The sequence below is a fragment of the Oryx dammah genome, unplaced genomic scaffold (assembly GCF_014754425.2).
Source record: "Oryx dammah isolate SB20612 unplaced genomic scaffold, SCBI_Odam_1.1 HiC_scaffold_15, whole genome shotgun sequence".
In the NCBI taxonomy this organism is placed as follows: domain Eukaryota; kingdom Metazoa; phylum Chordata; class Mammalia; order Artiodactyla; family Bovidae; genus Oryx; species Oryx dammah.
The window spans coordinates 27,690,037-27,709,658 of NW_024070199.1; the positions used below are offsets into that span (position 1 = coordinate 27,690,037).

Below are 19,622 nucleotides of genomic sequence, written 5' to 3' on the forward strand. Positions count from 1 at the left end.
ATTTCCATTTAAGGCTGAGTGATATTCCATTGAATGTACATAAAACAAACTTCCCAGGTGGCTCAAGTGGTAAAGAATCCACCTACCAATGTAAAATACTCAGGCAGGAGACGCAGGTTCCATCCCTGGGTTGGGGAGATCCCCTGAGGAGGAAATGGCAACCCACGCCTGTATTCTTGCCTAGAGAATCCCATGAAGGGAGGAGCCTGCTGGGCTACAGTCTATGGGGTCATGAAAGAGTCAGACCATCCATTCTTTCAACTATGGACACCTGGATTGCTTCTGCCTTTCAGCTGTTGAACATAGGCGTACACTTTTCAGGCAACATTTTAAAAATACTGTTCTATGACCTGTGCTAGACATTGGGGAGGTAAAAATTCAGGCCTGTCTTCAAGAGGTGCAGAATTTAGTCTGTCGATTTCCAAACTCTGCTACTTGGAACCAGTAGTGGTTGAAAACTGTCTTTCCCCAAATCTATATCCACCTAGAACCTCAGAATGTGACCTTTTTGGAAACAGAATCTTTACAGATATAGTTAGCTAAAAAGAGGCTATAGTGGATTAGTATGGTCCTAAATGCAAGGGGATCCAACCAGTCCATCCTACAGAAGATCATTCCTGGGTGTTCATTGGAAGGAGTGATATTGAAGCTGAAAGTCCAATACTTTGGCCACCAGATGTGAAGAGCTGACTCATTTGAAAAGACTCTGATGCTGGGCAAGATTGATAGCAGGAGGAGAAGGGGATGACAGAGGATGAGATGGTTAGATGGCATCATCAACTCAATAGACATGAGTTTGGGTAGGCTCCAGGAGTTGGTGATGGACAGGGAGGCCTGGCGTGCTGCAGTTCATGGGGTTGCAAAGACTCAGACACGACTGAGCAACTGAACTGAACTGAAATGCAATGACTGATATCCTCATAAGAAGAAAGGACACAGAGAAATAGGAAAGAAGCTATGTGATGATGGAGTCAGAGATTGAGGTGATACAACTACCAGCCAAAGGGACACCAAAGGATGCCAGGAGCCACGGGAAGCCAAGAAGAGGAAAGGAAACATTCTTTCCCAGAACCTTCAGAGGGTGCATGGCCCTGCTGACACCTTGATTTTGGACTTCTAGTCTCCAGCACCGTGAGACTGTAAATTTCTCCTGTTTTAAGCCATCAGTTTGTGGTAATTTGTTATAGCAATGCTAGGGAACTAACACAGACTTTGGTGGTGGAGTGCTCCTGTAACAAATATTTAGGACTTCCTTGGTGATCCAGGCTTCCCTGGTGGCTCAGATGGTAAAGAATCTGCCCGCAATGCAGGAGACCTGGGTTCAATCCCGCGGTTGGCAAGATCCCCTGGAGGAGGTCATGGCAACCCACTCCAGTATTCTTGCCTGGATAATCCCATGGACGGAGGAGCCTAGGGGGTTACAGTCTATGGGGTCGCAAAGAGTTGGACACAACTGAGAGGCTAACACACACTGTCCCTGGTGGTCCAGTGGTGAAGATTCTGAGTTTCTAAGGCATGGAGGATGGGTTCCATCACTGATGGGGAACTAATACCCCACATGCTGCAGAGTGCAGCTTAAAACAAAAGAATTTAATGTGGAAATGGCTTTGGAATTGGGAAAAAGAAACTAGAAGAACTTTGAGACACATAACAGTAAAAGCCTAGGTTGCCTTGAAGACATTGTTGGTAGAAATATGAGTTAAAGGGCAATTCTGGCAAATGCTCAAGAAAAAAAAAATGAATTATAGAGAAAGCTTCTATCATCATAGAGAGTACCTGTATTGTCATGAGCAGAATGTTGCTAAAAATATGAATGTTAAAGTGCTTCTCGTAATTATGGTCTCAGATGGAAATGAGGAACACATAATTAGAAACTGGACAAAAGGCAACCTGGTTAGAAAGTGGCAGAAAGCTTGGCTGGAATGTCTTTTGCTGTTGAGTGGTGAGTAGATTTGTAAGCAATGAACTTAGATATTTAGCTGAGGAGATGTTTAAAGTATGGAGGATGTGGCCTGGTTTCTCTTTGCTGCTGATGTTAAAATGCAGTGAGGATGATGGCCTGGACACCCTTCGCTCCTAAGCATCAAATTGCATGTAACGTTTCTGAGAATGTTATACCAACAGAAACACTGCCAGCCTGAACTAAAAGGCACAGAGATGGAACAGAGTAAAGGTAGACCATTAAGACTTCTGAAATTTCATGTGCAAGAAACAGGCTGATAGAGGTGAACGTTATCCTTCAAGAAAAAGGAAGAATGACTCTGAGGGCGGGGCCAAGAGGATGGAGCTTCAAGCCTCAAAGGATTATTCTCAGTCCTTGAAACCTCATGGAACTTGCGTTGTTGGGTTTTGAACTTGCTTTACACTAGTAATCTCTTTTCTTCTTTCATTTTCTCCCTTTCTGAATGGGAAAGTCTATCCTTTGTCTCACCATCGTATTTTGGAAGCAGAGCAGTTTCACGGGTCCAGAAATGGAGAGGAACTTTGCCCTAGGATATACAGTACCCAGCCTGTGCTTAGTCATTCAGTCGCTTCTGACTCTGCAGCCCCATGGACTGTAGCCCACCAGGCATCTCTGTCCATGGGATTTCCCAGGCAAGAATACCGGAGTGGGTTGCCATTTTCTTCTTCATCCTAGAGCTTTAAAAGTTTCTAAATACATGACACTACCAATGGACAAAGGTATATGTGCTTTAAAGAAGATAAAAAGTGTTTTAAGCAAAGCTCTATGATTGCTATCAGAGTAGGAAGTGGTACCCCACTTCAGTATTCTTGCCTGGAGGGTTCCATGTGCAGGGGAGCCTAGCAGGCTATAGTCCATGGGGTCAGGGACTCGGACATGACTGAGAGACTGAACAGACACACACACACACACACACGATTGCTATGTGATAGTGGAGAATAGAGCAGGGGGTTGCCCAAAAGGCCACCTAACTTAGACCAAGGGTCTCAAACCTGGCACTGTTGTATTCTGAGTTGAGTGGTTGTCCTTGGGGGCTGTCCTGGATGCCGTAGGATGTTTTAACAGCAGCCATGGCCAATACATGCCAGTAGCAACCCCCTAGCTGTAACAACCAAAAATGTTTCCAGACTGGACTTGTAGGGCTGAAAAAAAAAAATTACAAAATTGCCCCAGCTGAGAACCACTACCTTTGATGTAAATCTTTCAGGAGTAAACATTCTGCTAGGATAGTGTTGCTTTTCCTACATAGGGAATTAGCAGGACTAAAGCCTAGACACACACACCTTTTAAGTGTGTAAAATTAAGACTGGGTTAGAGGTAAAAACCACTGATTGTTGACAGTACAGGGTAAACAACCACCCCTGAAATTTCACCAAAAACATTCTAGGGTCTTATTTTAGTTCCTGAACTGAACTTATTTTAGTTCCAAATTTACTCGATGGAATCAAAGAATCTTAGCATAAATAGAGCACTTAAAGGTCATTTGGTCTAATCACCTGATGCAGAAACCAATATCCTTCTAGATTATGTTATACACAGCTTCTACTTAGATGCCTCTCGTGATGAGAAACTTGATCTTACAGGGCTGCCCATTCCTTTTCGTAAAATGGCTTTCGAGGCTGGAAATAGCTTTTTCAATTTAGAAATTCAGTGAAAGCACAGTATGTATTGTGCTCATCGTATTTGATCTTCCTTAAAAGGACCCTTCTCGAAGAAGCCAGTTTTCCATGACATTCTGGAAATGAGCTGCTAAATCTTCATTGAAAACTTATGTCTCTCACAGCCCAGCAAATAAAGATGAGATCATCACACCTGCTAACATTGTAAGATTACTTTTCTATCACTGGTACTTCATGAACAGCAACATTCAGTTTGACCCTATATTCATCTCCATCCTCAAGCTCCAGGGTTAATTAAACTCCCTGATTTGTTTCCACAAGGGAAATGGAACATTCCCCAAGATTCAAATTCCATTCATAACCATACAGTCAGCAAGCAATTATTCCCTACCACAAAGCACATGCACCAAGAACAAGACTATATTACTTTCAAAGAGAATAAGCGGTATTATAAAAATTGACAATAAATCACACCCAAAAACAGTGATAAACTCCAGAATAGTCACTTCTGTTTTCTGATGAAAAAAGACAAAATACACGAGCTAGTTGGCAAATAAGAATGAGATCCCTTAAGATCTTGAAGAATCTCATCCCTTAAAGAATGAGATTTCCCATGGACATGCTGTAGGTGCAAATGCGATGACAACTTTTTTATTCTAGAAACGAGTTAGATTTCAAGAAAGGAGAACTACCAATTTTAATAGGAAAACACAATGAAGTCCCCAGTGTGAGGAAAGCTTCCATGTCTACACTGGTCAAAAAGAAAGGTCCTGGACTTCCCTATTGGTACAATGGATAAAAATATGCCTGCCAGTGAAGGGGACACAGGTTCAATTCCTGGATGGTCCAAGAAGATTGCACATGCCCCAAGCAACTAAGTCTGTGAGCCACAACTCCTGAGCCGGATCTCCAAAGCCCACGAGCCACAACCACTGAGGTCCCTGCACCCTAGAGCCTGCATGCCGCAACTACTGACGTTTATGAGCCTAGAGCTGATGCTCTGCAACAAGGGAAGCCACCACAATGAGAAGTCCGTGCACCGCACCAGAAGGTAGCCCTTCTCACTGCAGCTAAAGAAAGCCCACAGCGAAGCAGCAACAGAGACCCAGTGCGGCCAAAAATAAATAAAATAAAGGTCATTAATCTTCCTTTCTCAGCGGCTACTACGTGATTCATTAGCGCAAATCAGCATGTGCCCTGGGTGAATGGGGACAGAATAGACTGGCCCATTGTTGCCACCTCCTCACAATAGGGAAGAGCCTGGAGGCAGTGTCATGAGGGAAAGCCACTCATGACCTGGTTCAGATCCACAGGCTCACTTTTAGGTTAACTTTTGGTTCTTTATGAGCCCCTCCCTAGTCCACTCGGGAACATCAGTCGTATAAATCCCTGAAGATTGACTTCCACCCCCTCAATCTCAAGGAACTTCTCTATTTTCTGCTATCCCCAGGATGCCCTGGTATTCAAAGACAAATCAGAAATAAACTTGAGGGAGTAAAAATGTCAAAAAAAATTTGTCATTTTACTGCACCAGTCTTGCCATATAAAAATCACTTCACCTGCAAACCCCTAGAGCCCAGCACACACTGCAAATCCTGCCTTGGGCCATAGCTATCCTCTCTAGGGCACAGATGACAACAACGTTTTCAACCCTGTGAAAATGACGAGCAAAGAAGCCATCTCTTCCCCAAAGCCTCAGTTTTAAGTTAGTCTTTTTGGCAAAGTCATTGTAGCCAGGAGTCATATAAGCCAGCCTCTTCTAGTTGTCACATCCGGCAAGGTGACAGTTTGACCATATTGAACACCAAGATCGAAGAAGAATGCTGGGTTGGTGATGGTAAAGATTTTTCCCTTTCAAGTACACACACCAGGATTTTCCTGGTGGTCCATCCAGTGGCTAAGATTCTGCACTCTCAATGCAGGGAGCCCAGTTGGATCCCTTGTCAGGGAACCAGATCCCACATGCTGCAGTTAAGAATTCCAAAGTTGAAACCTAAAGATCCTGCATGCTGCAACCAAGGCCCAGTACAGCCAAGTAAATACATAACATAAAATAATTTTTTAAATAAAATACACAGACCGAAATAAATTTTTAAATAAAATAAAATAAAAATACTGATATGACCCAGTATTGGGACTGAGTTTTGGAGAGCTATGAAAGGAAAAATTTATTTTTTTGGATATTGATCAGATCCCTGGAATGTGTGAGAAGGTGATGAGGCCAAGTACTAAGTAAAACTGTTGTTTTAGTTCCACATAGAATGAATGTAAAACCAGATTTGAGAGGCTTAGCAATCTATGAGCATTCAAAAATCTGCTGACTTTTTTTTTTTTTTCAGATTTGCATATTCAAACAAATCCAGCTTCTTTACGAAGTAAGAATTCGTCTGTTGGGTATAATGACTGGACACTGGAAATGCAAAATGTATAAATCAGAGTAATCTCACTCATCACCCAGCCCGCTGGGCTCCTCTGTCCGTGGAATTCTCCAGGCAAGAATACTGGAGTGGGTAACCGTTCCCTTCTCCAGAGGATCTTCCCAACCCAGGTCTCCTGCATTGCAGGCGAATTCTTTACCAGCTGAGCTAGGAAAGCTCCCATTAGAAAAGAAAGATTATTCCCAAATTCAACCATGGCAACTCTTTGCAGCTAAAAGATATGAAAAGAAATTAATCTCAAACCCTTCGAGAAATCTTGTTTAGAACAGGAAACTATTTGTTCCGTGTTAAGTAATCTAGCTCTCAACTATTAATACTTGGAAGATCTAAGGAGAATTCCCAGTTTCACGTTTCACATAATTGTGTAATTATGGCTGATCTGATTATCTAGACCACATTAATGGAGAGGAAAACTAAAAGGAGGGCTTCCCCGGTAGCTCAGCGGTAAAGAATCCTGCTGCAATTCAGGAGACACAGGTTCAATTCCCGGTTTGGGAAGAACTCTAGGGACATGGCAACTCATTCCAGTATTCTTGCCTGGAGAATTCCATGGACAGAGGAGCCTGGCAGGGTACAGTCCATACGGTAATAAAGAGTGGGACACAACTGAAGCGACTTAGCACAGAAGCACACAAACTAAAGGGAAGGGGCACGATTTAGTTTAAATTAGGGAAAACTCCATAGGCTAGGAGTCTGGTGTTTGAGATTTCGGTATCAACTTTACCATTAGTGAGCTTTGTGACTTAGAGAAAATTATTTAGGTTTTCTGAATTTCAGTTTCCTCTTTCATAATATTAATGTAAAGGGCTTCCAGTAGAATCTTATCGTAATCTTAAGTTTAATGAATCTAAAATCTATGTTTCTAATTTATTTTTAAATTCCTGTTGGAGTATAGTTGATATATAATGTTGTGCTAGTTTTGGTGTACAGCAAAGTAAATCAGTTATACATATACCCATATCAACTCTTCTTCAGATTTCATTCCCGTATAGGCTGTTACAGAGTACTGAGTAGAGTTCCCTGTGCTCTGCTGCTGCTGCTGCTGCTGCTGCTAATTCGCTCCAGTCGTGTCCGACTCTGTGCGACCCCATAGACGGCAGCCCAGCAGGCTCCCCCTTCCCTGGGATTCTCCGGGCAAGAACACTGGAGTGGGTTGCCATTTCCTTCTCCAATGCATGAAAGTGAAAAGTGAAAGTGAAGTCGCTCAGTCGTGTCCGGCTCTTAGCAACGCCATGGACTGCAGCCCACCAGGCTCCTCCATCCATGGGATTCTCCAGGCAAGAGTGCTGGAGTGGGTGCCATCACCTTCTCCGCCTGTGCTCTACAGTAGGTTCTTATTAGTTATCTATTTTATACATTGTGGTGTATGTGTACGTGTCAATCCTAGGCTCCGGATTATCCATCCCCACACCTTTCTTCTTAAAATCTATGTTTTCTTTTTTTTTTTTTTTCCAGTGTAAGAAAACTGTTTCTTTTAAATACTTTGGGACGCTCCTTCATAGCAGTATAAATTAGTGCCTGGGAAGAAGGGCTTCTGTGTGTCTTAAGGCTCTGCTGACACCACTCAGCCGTGGTGGTCCACGTGGGTTCCTGGCCCCTGTGGCACACAGACCCGATACCTGGTCAGTGGAGACCTTGGCCTTGTGCCCTGCGGGCTCAGTGGGCCCAGCTGGGGTCCGAGGTAGTGGAGCCTCTGGGGCCCCTGGGTTCCTGCCAGAGGCTGGAGAGCAGGCAGTTGCTTTTCTCCCTTTTCTGGTCCGTGGGAGGCCAGGGTCTCAGGCCTGCGTGCCAAAGCCTGAAGGATTCTGCTTCTGCCAGCGCCATAGATCTTCACACATCCTGTCCAGCCCTAGGGCTGCTGACCAGCCCAGCTCCTTGAGGGCCAGGCTGGGGTTGGCATAACAGGCAGCCACGTTGCCTTCACGCCGGGTCACCACCTTGTACGGGATCTTCTTCCCGGAGGACTTCTCCATGGCCTGGACCATCTGTAGCACCGAATAGCCTGTGCCCGTGCCCAGGTTGTAGATCCGGCAGCCACACTGCTCCTTCAGCTTCCTCAAGGCTGCAATGTGGCCCTTGGCCAGATCCACGACGTGGATGTAATCCCGGACGCCTGTGCCATCCTCTGTGTCATAGTCATTGCCAAAGACATTCAGTACCTCCCGTCGCCCAATCGCCACCTAGGAGACGTAGGGCATGAGGTTATTGGGGATGCCCTGCGGATCCTCGCCGATGCAGCCTGAGGCATGGGCGCCTATGGGGTTGAAATACCGCAGCAGCACTGCGTTCCAGGCCTTGTCCGCCTGGCACAGGTCCCGGATCATCTCCTCGATGAAGAACTTGGACTTTCCATAGGGGTTGGTACAGCCACCTGTGGGGTGGGCCTCGTCCAGGGGCAGGTATTGGGGGTTCCTGTACACGGTGGCTGAGCTGCTGAACACCAGGTTCTTCACCCCATGGGCCCTCATCATCTGCCTGAAAAGGAGAGGCATCAGTGAAAATCTGTGTTTTATTTCAAAAACCATTCATGACATTTTGTTTAAAGTGACTCCAAACTCACTTGGAATGTCTCTCTCTCTCTCTCTCTCTCTCTCTCTCTCTCTATATATATATATATATATGTACTTTTTTTTTTTTTTGGCCCTGCTGGATCTTCCTTGCAGTGCCTGGGCTCTCTAGTTGTGATGCTCAGGCTCAATAGTTGATGTATGGGCTTAGTAGCTCCACGGCATGTGGGATCCTAGCTCTCCGACCAAGGACTGAACTTGGCATCCCCTGCATTGGAAGCACAGTCTTAACCACTGGACCACCAGGGGAGTCCTTGGAGTATCTTTAAATACCTCTGCTTTTGTTTCTCCTAAGTATTTCGCAGAGATATTGTGAGAAAGAAAGATGACACAATACTTAGTCGCACAGAACCCTAGGGAGAGAGCAAAGTAAATTAAATCAACAAATTAGCTCTAAATTCCATTTTATTCTGAGATTTCCTACAACCAAACCTCAGTCGTTACCCAGTCATGAAAATCATTTATATTCATTGGATGTTCTTTAATTTCCCCTTCTAGGGACTTTCCAAGGAAAGATAAGGGACATCCAGTTAATTATTTTTTTCAATCCCCGTCTCTGACTGTTTAAGAAATTTATTCACTCATTTATGTTTGGCTGCACTGAGTCTTCTTTGCTGTGCACAGCTTTCTCTAGTTGTGGAGAGTGGGGGCTGCTCTCTTGTTTTGGTGCACTGGCTTCTCACTGCAGTGGCTTTTCCTGTTGCGGAGCACAGCCCTCAGTAGTTGGCAGCTCCTGGGCTCTTGAGTGTAGGCTCAGTAGTTGTGGCATACACTGGCTTAGTTGCCCCGCGGCACGTGGAATCTTCCCAGACCAGGGATTGAACCCATGTCCCCTGCATTGGCAGGCAGATTCTTATCCACTGAGCCACCAGGGAAGCCCTAAACAATGGATTAAAAGAAAAAAAAAAAAAACTGTCACAAATATTGCCTAAAATAGACTCATACAAAAAAGTTAATCATTGTTCATCTAAAATTCAAATGTCACTGGGCACTCTATCTCTGTAATTTTTCTGGCTACTCTACATCTATCCTTACTTTGGTTCTGTTCAGTTCAGTTTAGTCGCTCAGTTGTGTCCGACTCTTTGCGACCCCATGAACTGCAGCACGCCAGGCCTCCCTGTCCATCACCAACTCCCAGAGTTCACCCAGCCTCATGTGCTTCAAGTCTGTGATGCCATCCAGCCATCTCATCTTCTGTCGTCCCCTTCTCCTCCTGCCCCCAATCCCTCCCAGCATCAGGGTCTTTTCCAATGAGTCAACTCTTCACATGAGGCGGCCAAAGTATTGGAGTTTCAGGCTCAGCATCAGTCCTTCCAATGAACACCCAGGACTGGTCTCCTTTAGGATGGACTGGTAAAGGTAGGCAATTCCTAAATGGTGGGGTGTGTGTGATAATTTATTGACTTGTACACTTTTTAGAGTGGATAGCCTATCTCAGTAAAGTTTAAGACAATGTTTCTAAGTGATATTTTGATTGTCATTGAATAATAAACTTGGCCTACACTTCATTGTCCCTCTCTACCTCTCTCCTTTCCACACTTCAAGAATATCTTTGTGGGGGAAAATATCCTTTGTGAGCATCTCAGATGCCATATCTGTAAATATGCATGAGATTGACTAGATTGTTCTACAGAGAGAGATGAGAGTAAGAGTAAGGAGGAAGTAAGGAGTAAAGGAAAGTAGTCTGAGGGAATTTAAAAAGAAATAATCATGTCAACCTATCTTTCATATTTATATTTTCTTTATCTGGTCATTTGTAGGCTATGGGGCATGATAAACCATGAACTAAAACTTGATAAGTGCATACACACAAAAACTTATACCTGAATTCATCAGTTCAGTTCAGTCGCGTCCAACTCTTTGAGACCCCACTGACTGCAGCATGCTAGGCCTCCCTATCCATCATCGACTCCCGGAGTTTACTCAAACTCATGTCCATTGAGTCAGTGATGCCATCCAACCATCTCATCCTCTGTCATCCCCTTCTCCTCCTGCTATCAATCTTGCCCAGCATCAGGGTCTTTTCAAATGAGTCAGCTCTTCCCATCAGGTGGCCAAAGTATTGGAGTTTCAGCTTCAGCATCAGTCCTTCCAATGAATATTCAGGGCTGATTTCCTTTAGGATGGACTGGTTGGATCTCCTTGCAGTCCAAGGGACTCTCAAGAGTCTTCTCCAATACCACAGTTCAAAAGCATCAATTCTTCAGTGCTCACCGAATTCATAGCAGCTTTATTCATTAATTTTTTTTGTTTGTTTTAAATTTTGGCTGTACTGGGTCTTCAATGTTGGACACGAACTTTCCCTGCTGCAGTCTGTGAGCTTAGCTACTCAGTAGCAAGTGGGATCTTAGTTCCCAGACCAGGAATCAATCTGGGGCCCCCTGCATTGGGAGCTCGGAGTCATAACCACTGGCCCACTAAGGAGGGCCCTCTCTAGGTTCTTTTGAGGTTATCAAAATGTACTAAAATCAGACAATGTGTACAACTCTGTAACTATACTAAAATCCACAGAATTGTACAACTTGAAAAGTGTGACTTTAATGATATATAACTACGTCTCAGTAAAGTTGCTTTTTTACAAGTCAATGCATTAAGGCCATGTTTGAAAACAATTGAACTATATGAAGATCTTTTACTTTTATCTAGTTTCTTTCACTTTTTCTATTTCATATTCAATGTTCCCATTTAATTTAGCTTATGTTCTCCAATTTCTCCATCTCTTCTTTTTTTAAATGTTCTTTCTCAAGCTTTTATCAAGTGTAGAAAAGCTCTTGTATATGTATATATAAATAATATGTATAATATATATATTCTAGAAATCTTATTAATTTTTCTAACTGAAAATTTTATGACATTAAAAAAAGTCAATGCATTTAAAAAAACATTTCAAATCTCAGGTGATGGTACAGAACCAGACAAAGAGCCAGTTCTAAACAGCCAGCAAAGTAACCAGAGTAGCTGTTATTTGTGTGCCTGACATACAAGGAGCTTCAATTATTATAGCCACGCATTCTGGGAAACAAACTCACTCAGAAGGACAATGCAGACAGTGGAGTGCAGTTTATTACACCAGCGGGCCCAAGGCAGAGTCTCCTCTTAGCCAAGGACCCCGATCAGCATTTGTGAAACTCTTTTATACCCCATGTGTACGTGTCTGAACCCACCACTCCAAATTCCTTGAGACTTACATAAACCAAGGAAAATACAATCCCAATAACCCCATCATTCACGTGCTACGTGCTCATGTGCTCAAACAGTCAAACAATTAGCCAATAATCAATAAACCTGAGGTTACACTCTGATAGATACAGAAAAATGTATGGCCTGTATGGAGAAAGGGGTGATTAGTGTATGTTTTCTCTTAGGCGATGAGTAACCTAGATATGATCTTCAAGGTTCCCCGGTCTTATCCTTCTATTGTTGTTTTCATAGGCACTAAACACAGAGTTCAGAGTCCATTGGAAAGGTGGCCGAGCATGATCAGCATGAACAGGCCTAAGATGGCGTCCAGGCCCTATAAATTCCTTCTTCACAATTACTATTACTGTTTATTAAAGTTCTTAATCTCCTTTCATTTCCACAATGGCCCTATAGAGTGTTATTATCCTCTGTCTTAGGAAAGGGGGAAATGGACTCTGAGAGACTAATCTGCTTGAGGCACACACAGGTATGTACTGTGCAAGGCAGCATCGGACTCCATGGTGCAGGGTAGCCCCAGGTCACACCTATCCTCGGGGAAACCCAGAAAGCCAGGGATTCTAGTTCAGCCTAGCAACAGGACCATCAGGGCAATGCCAGCTACCGTGCTGCTCACTCCTTCCTCTCCAGTTGAAGTACTTTCTCCTTAGTGGATCTTGTTTTGTTTTTACTACATTCTCAGCCATCCACCTGCCTAGCAGGAGACTCAGATTCTATTCTTGGGTCAGGAATATCTCCTGGAGAATGGCAACCCACTCCAGCATTCTCGCCTGGAGGATCCCATGGACAGAGGAGCCTGGTGGGCGAAAGTCCCAAAGGTCGGACATGATTTAAGGACTAAACAACAACAGCCTTCCTTAATCTTTTCTCTTTTTCCAAACTTTAAACTTTTTATTTTGTATTGGGGTATAGTGGAATAAACAATGTTGTGGTAGTTTCAAGTGAAGAGCAAAGGAACTCAGCCATACATATACATGTATCTGTTCTCCCCAAACCCCCCTCCCATCAATAGCTTTCCTTAATTGTATTGCACAGATTTGTTTCTTTTTTTAGATGCTGCTTGGAAATTTCCTCGCCCCTAGACGTCTTTAACAAAAGGTGCTTGGCCTCTCGGAGCCTAACAACAGCTCCACATGGTATTTTGCCTGTAATCAGAATGTAGTGTTAGAATGCGCTCACATGAGATCCTTCTCTCTGTCTCGCAGCCCCCCTGCCCCTCCAGAGCCATGCCATAGAATAAAAAAGCACCAGTAGGTCTAGGACCTGGTGTCCAGTTTGGCTTACAGCCATGGCCCAAGCTCCTCCTGAACTGGACTATGGAGTGAGGTTTAAACTCATCAGGAGCTTCTCCTTGGGGCCATCTAGAGAGCTGGACATCTTTTCTGCTCCTTTTCTTGCCTCAGCAGGAAGAAAGCCGGCTCTACCTCCTCCCTTCTGCTATAGAACTACCTCCCACCACTCCCATCCTCCTCCCCTTGCTGCCTTTCCCTCGGGCTGCCAGGTTGCCATGCCAATAAGGTTCCCATGGTTACTAAGAAGAGTCGCTGCATTCCCATAGGCAGCACCTACCTAACAAAAGAAAAAAGAAGACCAGCATGGCCCCCAGGGCCAAAAAAAGGGGAGGGGGTGAGCGGGGGGCGGGGGGCGGAGGGGGACGAAAGGGGATCTCAGTCCAGGGGATGTTGAAGGACAGGTTTGTTTATCTTTGATGTTTCCAGGCTGGACCTTGGACCAAATCCTGCTGCTTCCACTCAAGTTCTCTCTTCCTTAAACCTAGGAAGAGAGCATCCTGCAGTATTCAAGTCCATTGTTTTACCTAGTGTGGAGTCCAAATAGGCAGGAGACTGTGAAGACCATGTTGATATGTAAATTTACCAACATTTCTGGGCTGTTTGTCTGGCTCTGGCTAGGAAAATGGCAAAAGGCAAAACATACTCTGTGGTCTTGTCTGTTGGGTATCTTCTCTGAGAATATGCTTTTCTCCTTATGGTGTTCCTCCCTGGGTTGACTGTCTTAGGCTACACCAGGATTGTTTGTTTTTTCAAACAAAATTTGTTTTCTCTTAAATATAAAGAAGTGGATTAAAATACAAAATTCAAAAACAAAGAAAAAAATCATTCATGGTTCCAAAATCAAAATATTTACTTCTTCTCTTAAAAATAAATAGCTTTTTGTTGTTGTTGTTGCTGTTTATTACTGGTTTGTATAGGGGTAATTGTGGAACATCATTTTTGGAATACAATTTAATTTATTCAGGTTTTGCTATGGTGTCTTTTCTCTTTACTTCTATCAGTTGTCAAATAAAAATGGCAGTTCCTCAGGAAAACATAGACCTTCTGTGCCTAAAACCTGGGTAAACTTGCCTTTAAGAGAAAAGAGACTTTTATCTTTGAAGATGGGAAGCTGACATCAAGATGTGTTTTCATAAATAGACCTTACTAAAATTGTCCTTAAAAAAATAAATAAATAAAAATAAAATTGTCCTTATCTCCCATCAGTTTCTCCTATGTTTCCTAATCACTTGCTCACAATTTATTGTCTGTTGAAGCCCAAATTCTCTTTGTTAAAAGAGTAAATTAGGTCCAAGTGTAAACACTTCTTTGAGTTTTACTCTCTGTCATCTCCCATGCATATGAACATTATTAAAAATTAAGTGTCTTTTCTCCTGTTTGATTGGTCTTTTGTCAGTTTAATTCACAGGCCCCAGATGTGTGTGTGTGTTAGTCACTTAGTTGTGTTCAATTCTTTGTGACCCCATGGGCTGTAGACCGCCAGGCTTCTCTATCCATGGAATTCTCCAGGCAAGAATACTGGAGTGGATTGCCATTTTCTTCTCCAGGGGATCTTCCTGATCCAGGGATCAAACCCCCAGTCTACTGCATTGCAGGTAGATTCTTTACCATCTGAGCTATAGGGAAGTCAAAGAATAGAGCAAGTTAAAAGGGTAGAGAAAAGTATTTCCTTCCTGACACACCCATGTTCATAGCAGAATTATTCACAATAGACAAAAGTAAACAACCCAAGTGTCCAACAATAGATAGAATAGATAAGCAAAATGTAGTATATACAGACACATACAATGGAATATGAGTACCGCTGACCCTTAAAAAAATAAGGAAATTCTGACACATGCTCTAACAAAGATGAACCTTGAAGACATTATGTTAAGTGAAATAAATGAGTCACAGAAAGATAAATTCTGAGGGATCTAAATTCAGAGAAACAGCAGGATGGTGGTTGCTGAAGGGCTGGGAAAAGGGGGAAATGAGGAATTGCTTAATGAGTGAAGAGCTTCAGCTTATGTGATGAAAAATTTCTGAAGATGGGTCATACTATGTGAACACACTTAATACGAAGCTGTACACTAAAATATGGTTAAGGTGGTACATTTTATGTGCATTATGCCACGATCTAAAACACACAAACAAACATAGACTTACCATATGACCCACCAATTCCATGCCTTGGTACATACCCAGGAGAAAATTTAAAATACATATGTCCACATATGTGCAGGAAATTCATGCATGCATGCATGCTCAGTCACTTAGTCGTGTCCGACTCTTTGGGACTCCATGGACTGTAGCCTGCCAGGCTCCTCTGTCCGTTGGATTTCCCAGACAAGAAATACTGGAGTGGGTTGCTATTTCCTTCTCCAGGGGATCTTCCTGACCCAGGGATTAAACCTGTGTCTCCTGCATTGGCAGGTGGATTCTCTACCACTGAGCCACCTGGGAAATTCATAGTAGCATTATTCTTGAAAAAACAAAAAACAAAAGGAAACAAGCCACCAGTCCATTAACTGATGGATAGTCTACTCATACAATGTAATATTATTTCAGCTGTAAAAGGAAGAAAAAACTGCTACATGTTACAACATGAATGAACCTGAAAACATGGTGCTAAGCAGCCAGACACACAAGATATATACTGTAAGATTCCAAGTATGTGAAATGTCCAGAATAGGCATCTATAAAGACAGAAAGCCTAGAGTTCACCTAGTGTTGCAGGAAGGGGGACCCCTTCCAGGGCCAGAAACTGGGCTCTTGTCTAACACTCGGAAATGAATTGTCCGAGGAGACACGTGCTGACAAAGCAAGAGATTTTATTGGGAAAGGGCACCCGGGTGGAGAGCAGTAGGGTAAGGGAACCCAGGAGAACTGCTCTGCCGAGTGGCTAGCAGTCTCGGGTTTTATGGTGATAGGATTAGTTTCCGGGTGGTCTTTGGCCAATCATTCTAATTCAGAGTCTTTCCTGGTGGCGCACGCATCGCTCAGCCAAGATGGATGCTAGCGAGAGGGATTCTGGGAAGTGGACGGACACGCAGTGTCTCCTTTCGACCTTTCCCGAACTCTTCCGGTGGGTGGTGGCTTATTAGTTCCGTATTCCTTATCAGGATCTCCTGTCATAAAACAACTCATGCAAATGGTTACTATGTTGCCTGGCCAGGGTGGGCGGTTTCAATCAGTGTGCTTCCTCTAACACTAGGACTGGGAGAGAAAGGTGGGAATGGAAGTGACAGCTACTGGGAACGGTTCATTTTTGAGGACTATGTGATGGTTGTGTTACCGAGATCTCGGCCTCTCTGTACATGACAGACTTTTGGGTAAACTAGAAAAGTCAAAGTCATTCATTTGTGCCCGACTCTTTGCAACCCTATGGACTGTAGCCAGCCAGGCTCTTCTGTCCATGGGATTTCCCAGGCAAGAATATTGAAATGGATAGCCGTTTCTTTCTTCAGGGGATCTTCCTAACCCAGGGATTGAACTCAGGTCTCCTGTACTGCAGGAAGATTTTTTACCATCTGAGCCACCAGGCTAGTGAAAAGGATAACTTTATTGCTTTGCCAGGCAAAGGAAGACACACCAGACTTCTGCCTAGAAAAACTATGCATCTCCACCCCAGAGAACTTGAGGAAGGTTTTCATAACCATGGGTCAAAGGTGGGCACTCTGACAGGATTAGGGTGTGTGCAGGATCTCAGGCGGTAAGCCTCCTCTCTAGTCCCTTTAATCTTGTGTCAGTTGATTTCTTGGCGGCTCCTCCCTCGATTAGCAACTGTTCACATTCGACCTTTGGAACACAGGAAAGGTCATAAACGCTGTAGTCTTGCCTTCCCCCATTACTTCTTTGGAGCAGTTTCTTAGAGCTATCTGAGATGCTGTCTCCCAGGCTGCAGTCTTCATTTTGCCCCCAAATAAAACTTAATTTACAACTTTCACTTTGTGCATCGTTTTTTAGTCAACACCTACAAGAAATGGGGGACTGTCAGGAGCCAGCGTGAGGAATTCCACCCGTGACAAGGTCATGCGGCAAGAGCTCTGATGGCAAGGCTAATCAGACCTCAGGTTTTCCCCCTGGCATTTCCTGAGCATCCACTCTCCCCAAATAAGAATCTGCCTGCTTTTCCACTTTTCTGATATTCTCTGGAAAAAAGTCAACTCAGGGCTTTAGTCTTCTGCATTTGAAAGGGATGTTTCAGTTAACCCCCTCTGATTGCTCTCTAGCTTGCCTAACAGGTTCCCTGGACCTCTTACAGCTTGTGAATTGCTTGCAGCCCCCAACCGGGAGAGGCAAAAAGCTTAAAAGCATCTTAAAGATACAGAGCCTTTTCTAAAGAGTTAAAAATTATATTGGTGATGGGATTTCACTGTTGACTCAATGATTGCCACCAGGCCTCCATATTCTTTATCTTTTAGGCACCTGGGAGGATGTTAATCAATGTAAACGGGATATGGAAAAAGATATATAGTAGTTCTGATGTTAGCAACATTAGACTTTTGAGTTAATTACTTCTCTTTGCACTCCTCTTGTGTCCTTGCTATGTAAGAATGTAACTTTATTTAGTACTTTCTGAGAGTGGCACCAAACTTTGGGAAGATCACACAAATAAGTCTTCTGGTTGACAAACCCTTATCAGAAAAAAGGCTGTAAAATGTTAATTGGCCCCTTTTGGCCAGAAGATCATGTAAATCACCTAAGACTTGTGTATACAATTAAGTATGCAGAGAGAAAAGCCTGGTTTTGATAAGAGTCTGGGCTGCTAACACTGCATAATTTTGTATTACCCATTGATCTCTATGTACAGTCTAAAAGGTATATAAGGCCTTCTAAACAATAGGAGCAGGAGCCAGTCGCTGGACTGGTTTCCCCCGTGTCTCTCTCTCTTTCCTCTTTTCCCTTTCACTCCCTCTGTCTCATAACTTATTTTCAGGCTGAATTTCCATCTGGGGTGCGGAGGCTCGCCAAGTCTACTTACTTGCCCTGGCTGTTAAGACCCGCACGAAAGGGAGCCTAAGGCGAAGCACCCTTAGATATTCAAGCGAGCGCCGGTGGCCCAACGTAGATGGTGCAAATTCCTTGTCTGGAATTTTACTGGTCTTCCGTGTAATCCAAGCTATTCAGCCCTCTTCCTCCACTTAATCTTCCTACTACACTATTTCTTCCTAATCTAATCTTATATTAATAAATAAATAAGTCTTTCCTCTCCGACTCCGTCCACCCTTCGAATTCCCTGGATCCACAGGGGCTGGACCCCGGCAGGGGACAAAGAGGCCTCCATGCCTGGGAACCCCAGAGGGCCCCACTCAGTTACATGTAGTAACATACTGTACAACATAGCATGTGTGTGTGTTAGTCCCTCAGTCATGTCCGACTCCTTGCGACCCCATCTCCTTTGTCCATAGAATTCTCCAGGCAAGAAAGAGTAGCTGGAGTGGGTAGCCATTTCCTTCTCCAGGGGAATCTTCCCAATCCAGGGATCAAACCCAGGACCCCTGCATTGCCGGCAGATTCTTTACCATACGAACCACCAGGGAATATGGCATTACACTCTTTAAATGTGTGAAATGTATGGTACACGAATTATATCTCAGTAAAATTTTTCTTAAAAATTGAAAAAGAAAAACAAAACTAGTATTTAGATCTTAGTAAACTGTTGAGTTCCAGTAGCTCTAGTAACTTAATGCAAAAAGACAAACAAAGCAGACCTCTTGGCCTGAATCTCTAGTTAACTATGGAGGGGATTGTTTTAAAGTTTGTCCTAATTCCTGGACTCAGCAAATTCAGTCCAGAACCTTTGTTTTTAACTCTGCCATAAATGCCTTGCTACTTTTAACTCCTGGATGTTGTCATGGTGAAGGGAATCAATGTGACTGACTTCCCTAAACATTCACTGAGGGGCAATCCCTAACATCATATTGTGTTGTCCCAGGCAGGACAGTATGATCCCTGGTCAGGGAAATAAGATCCCACATGCTGCAGGGCAACTAAGCTTACAATCCACAACCAGAGAGAGAAACCTGCACGAGGCAACTAAAACCCAGTGCAGACAAAAGAAAGAAAAAAACTTTTTTCCTGATGATTTTGTTTTGTCGTGTTTTTGGTTGCGCCATGCAGCATGTGGGATCCTAGTTCCCTGACCTGGGGTTGAACCTGTTCTCTCCCTGCAGTGGAAATGTGGAGTCCTAACCTCTGGACCACCAAGGAAGTCTCACTGATGATTTTTTTTTTTTAATTGAAGTACAGTTGATTAACCTGGGCTTCCCAGGTGGAACAGTGGTAAACAATCCAACTGCCAATTCAGGAGACGCGAGAGTGTGTGGGAAGATCCCCTGAAGAAGGAAATGGCATCCCACTCCAGTATTCTTGCTTAAGAAATCCCTTAGACAGAGGAGCCTGGTGGGCTACAGTCCATGAAGTCATAAAGAGTTGAACAGGACTGAGCATACACATACAGTTGATTCACAATTTTGTAAACATAATGATTACTTTAAATGGAAGATGTTAGAGACATAGCAAATGCAGAAAGAAGCATTTCAAGAGCATCCCTATCTGAT

At 43.6% G+C, this 19,622-nt stretch overlaps 1 protein-coding gene across 1 annotated transcript in view; it reads right to left on the bottom strand.

Annotated features, from left to right (window-relative positions):
* Nucleotides 1-7,459: 7,459 nt before the first annotated feature.
* Nucleotides 7,460-19,622, bottom strand: part of LOC120874890 (UDP-glucose 4-epimerase-like) — a 35,985-nt gene continuing 23,822 nt past the window's right edge. The window contains 1 exon segment of the mRNA XM_040256569.1: nucleotides 7,460-8,491. Coding sequence (XP_040112503.1) covers nucleotides 7,796-8,491 — 696 coding nt within the window. The 3' untranslated portion in view covers nucleotides 7,460-7,795.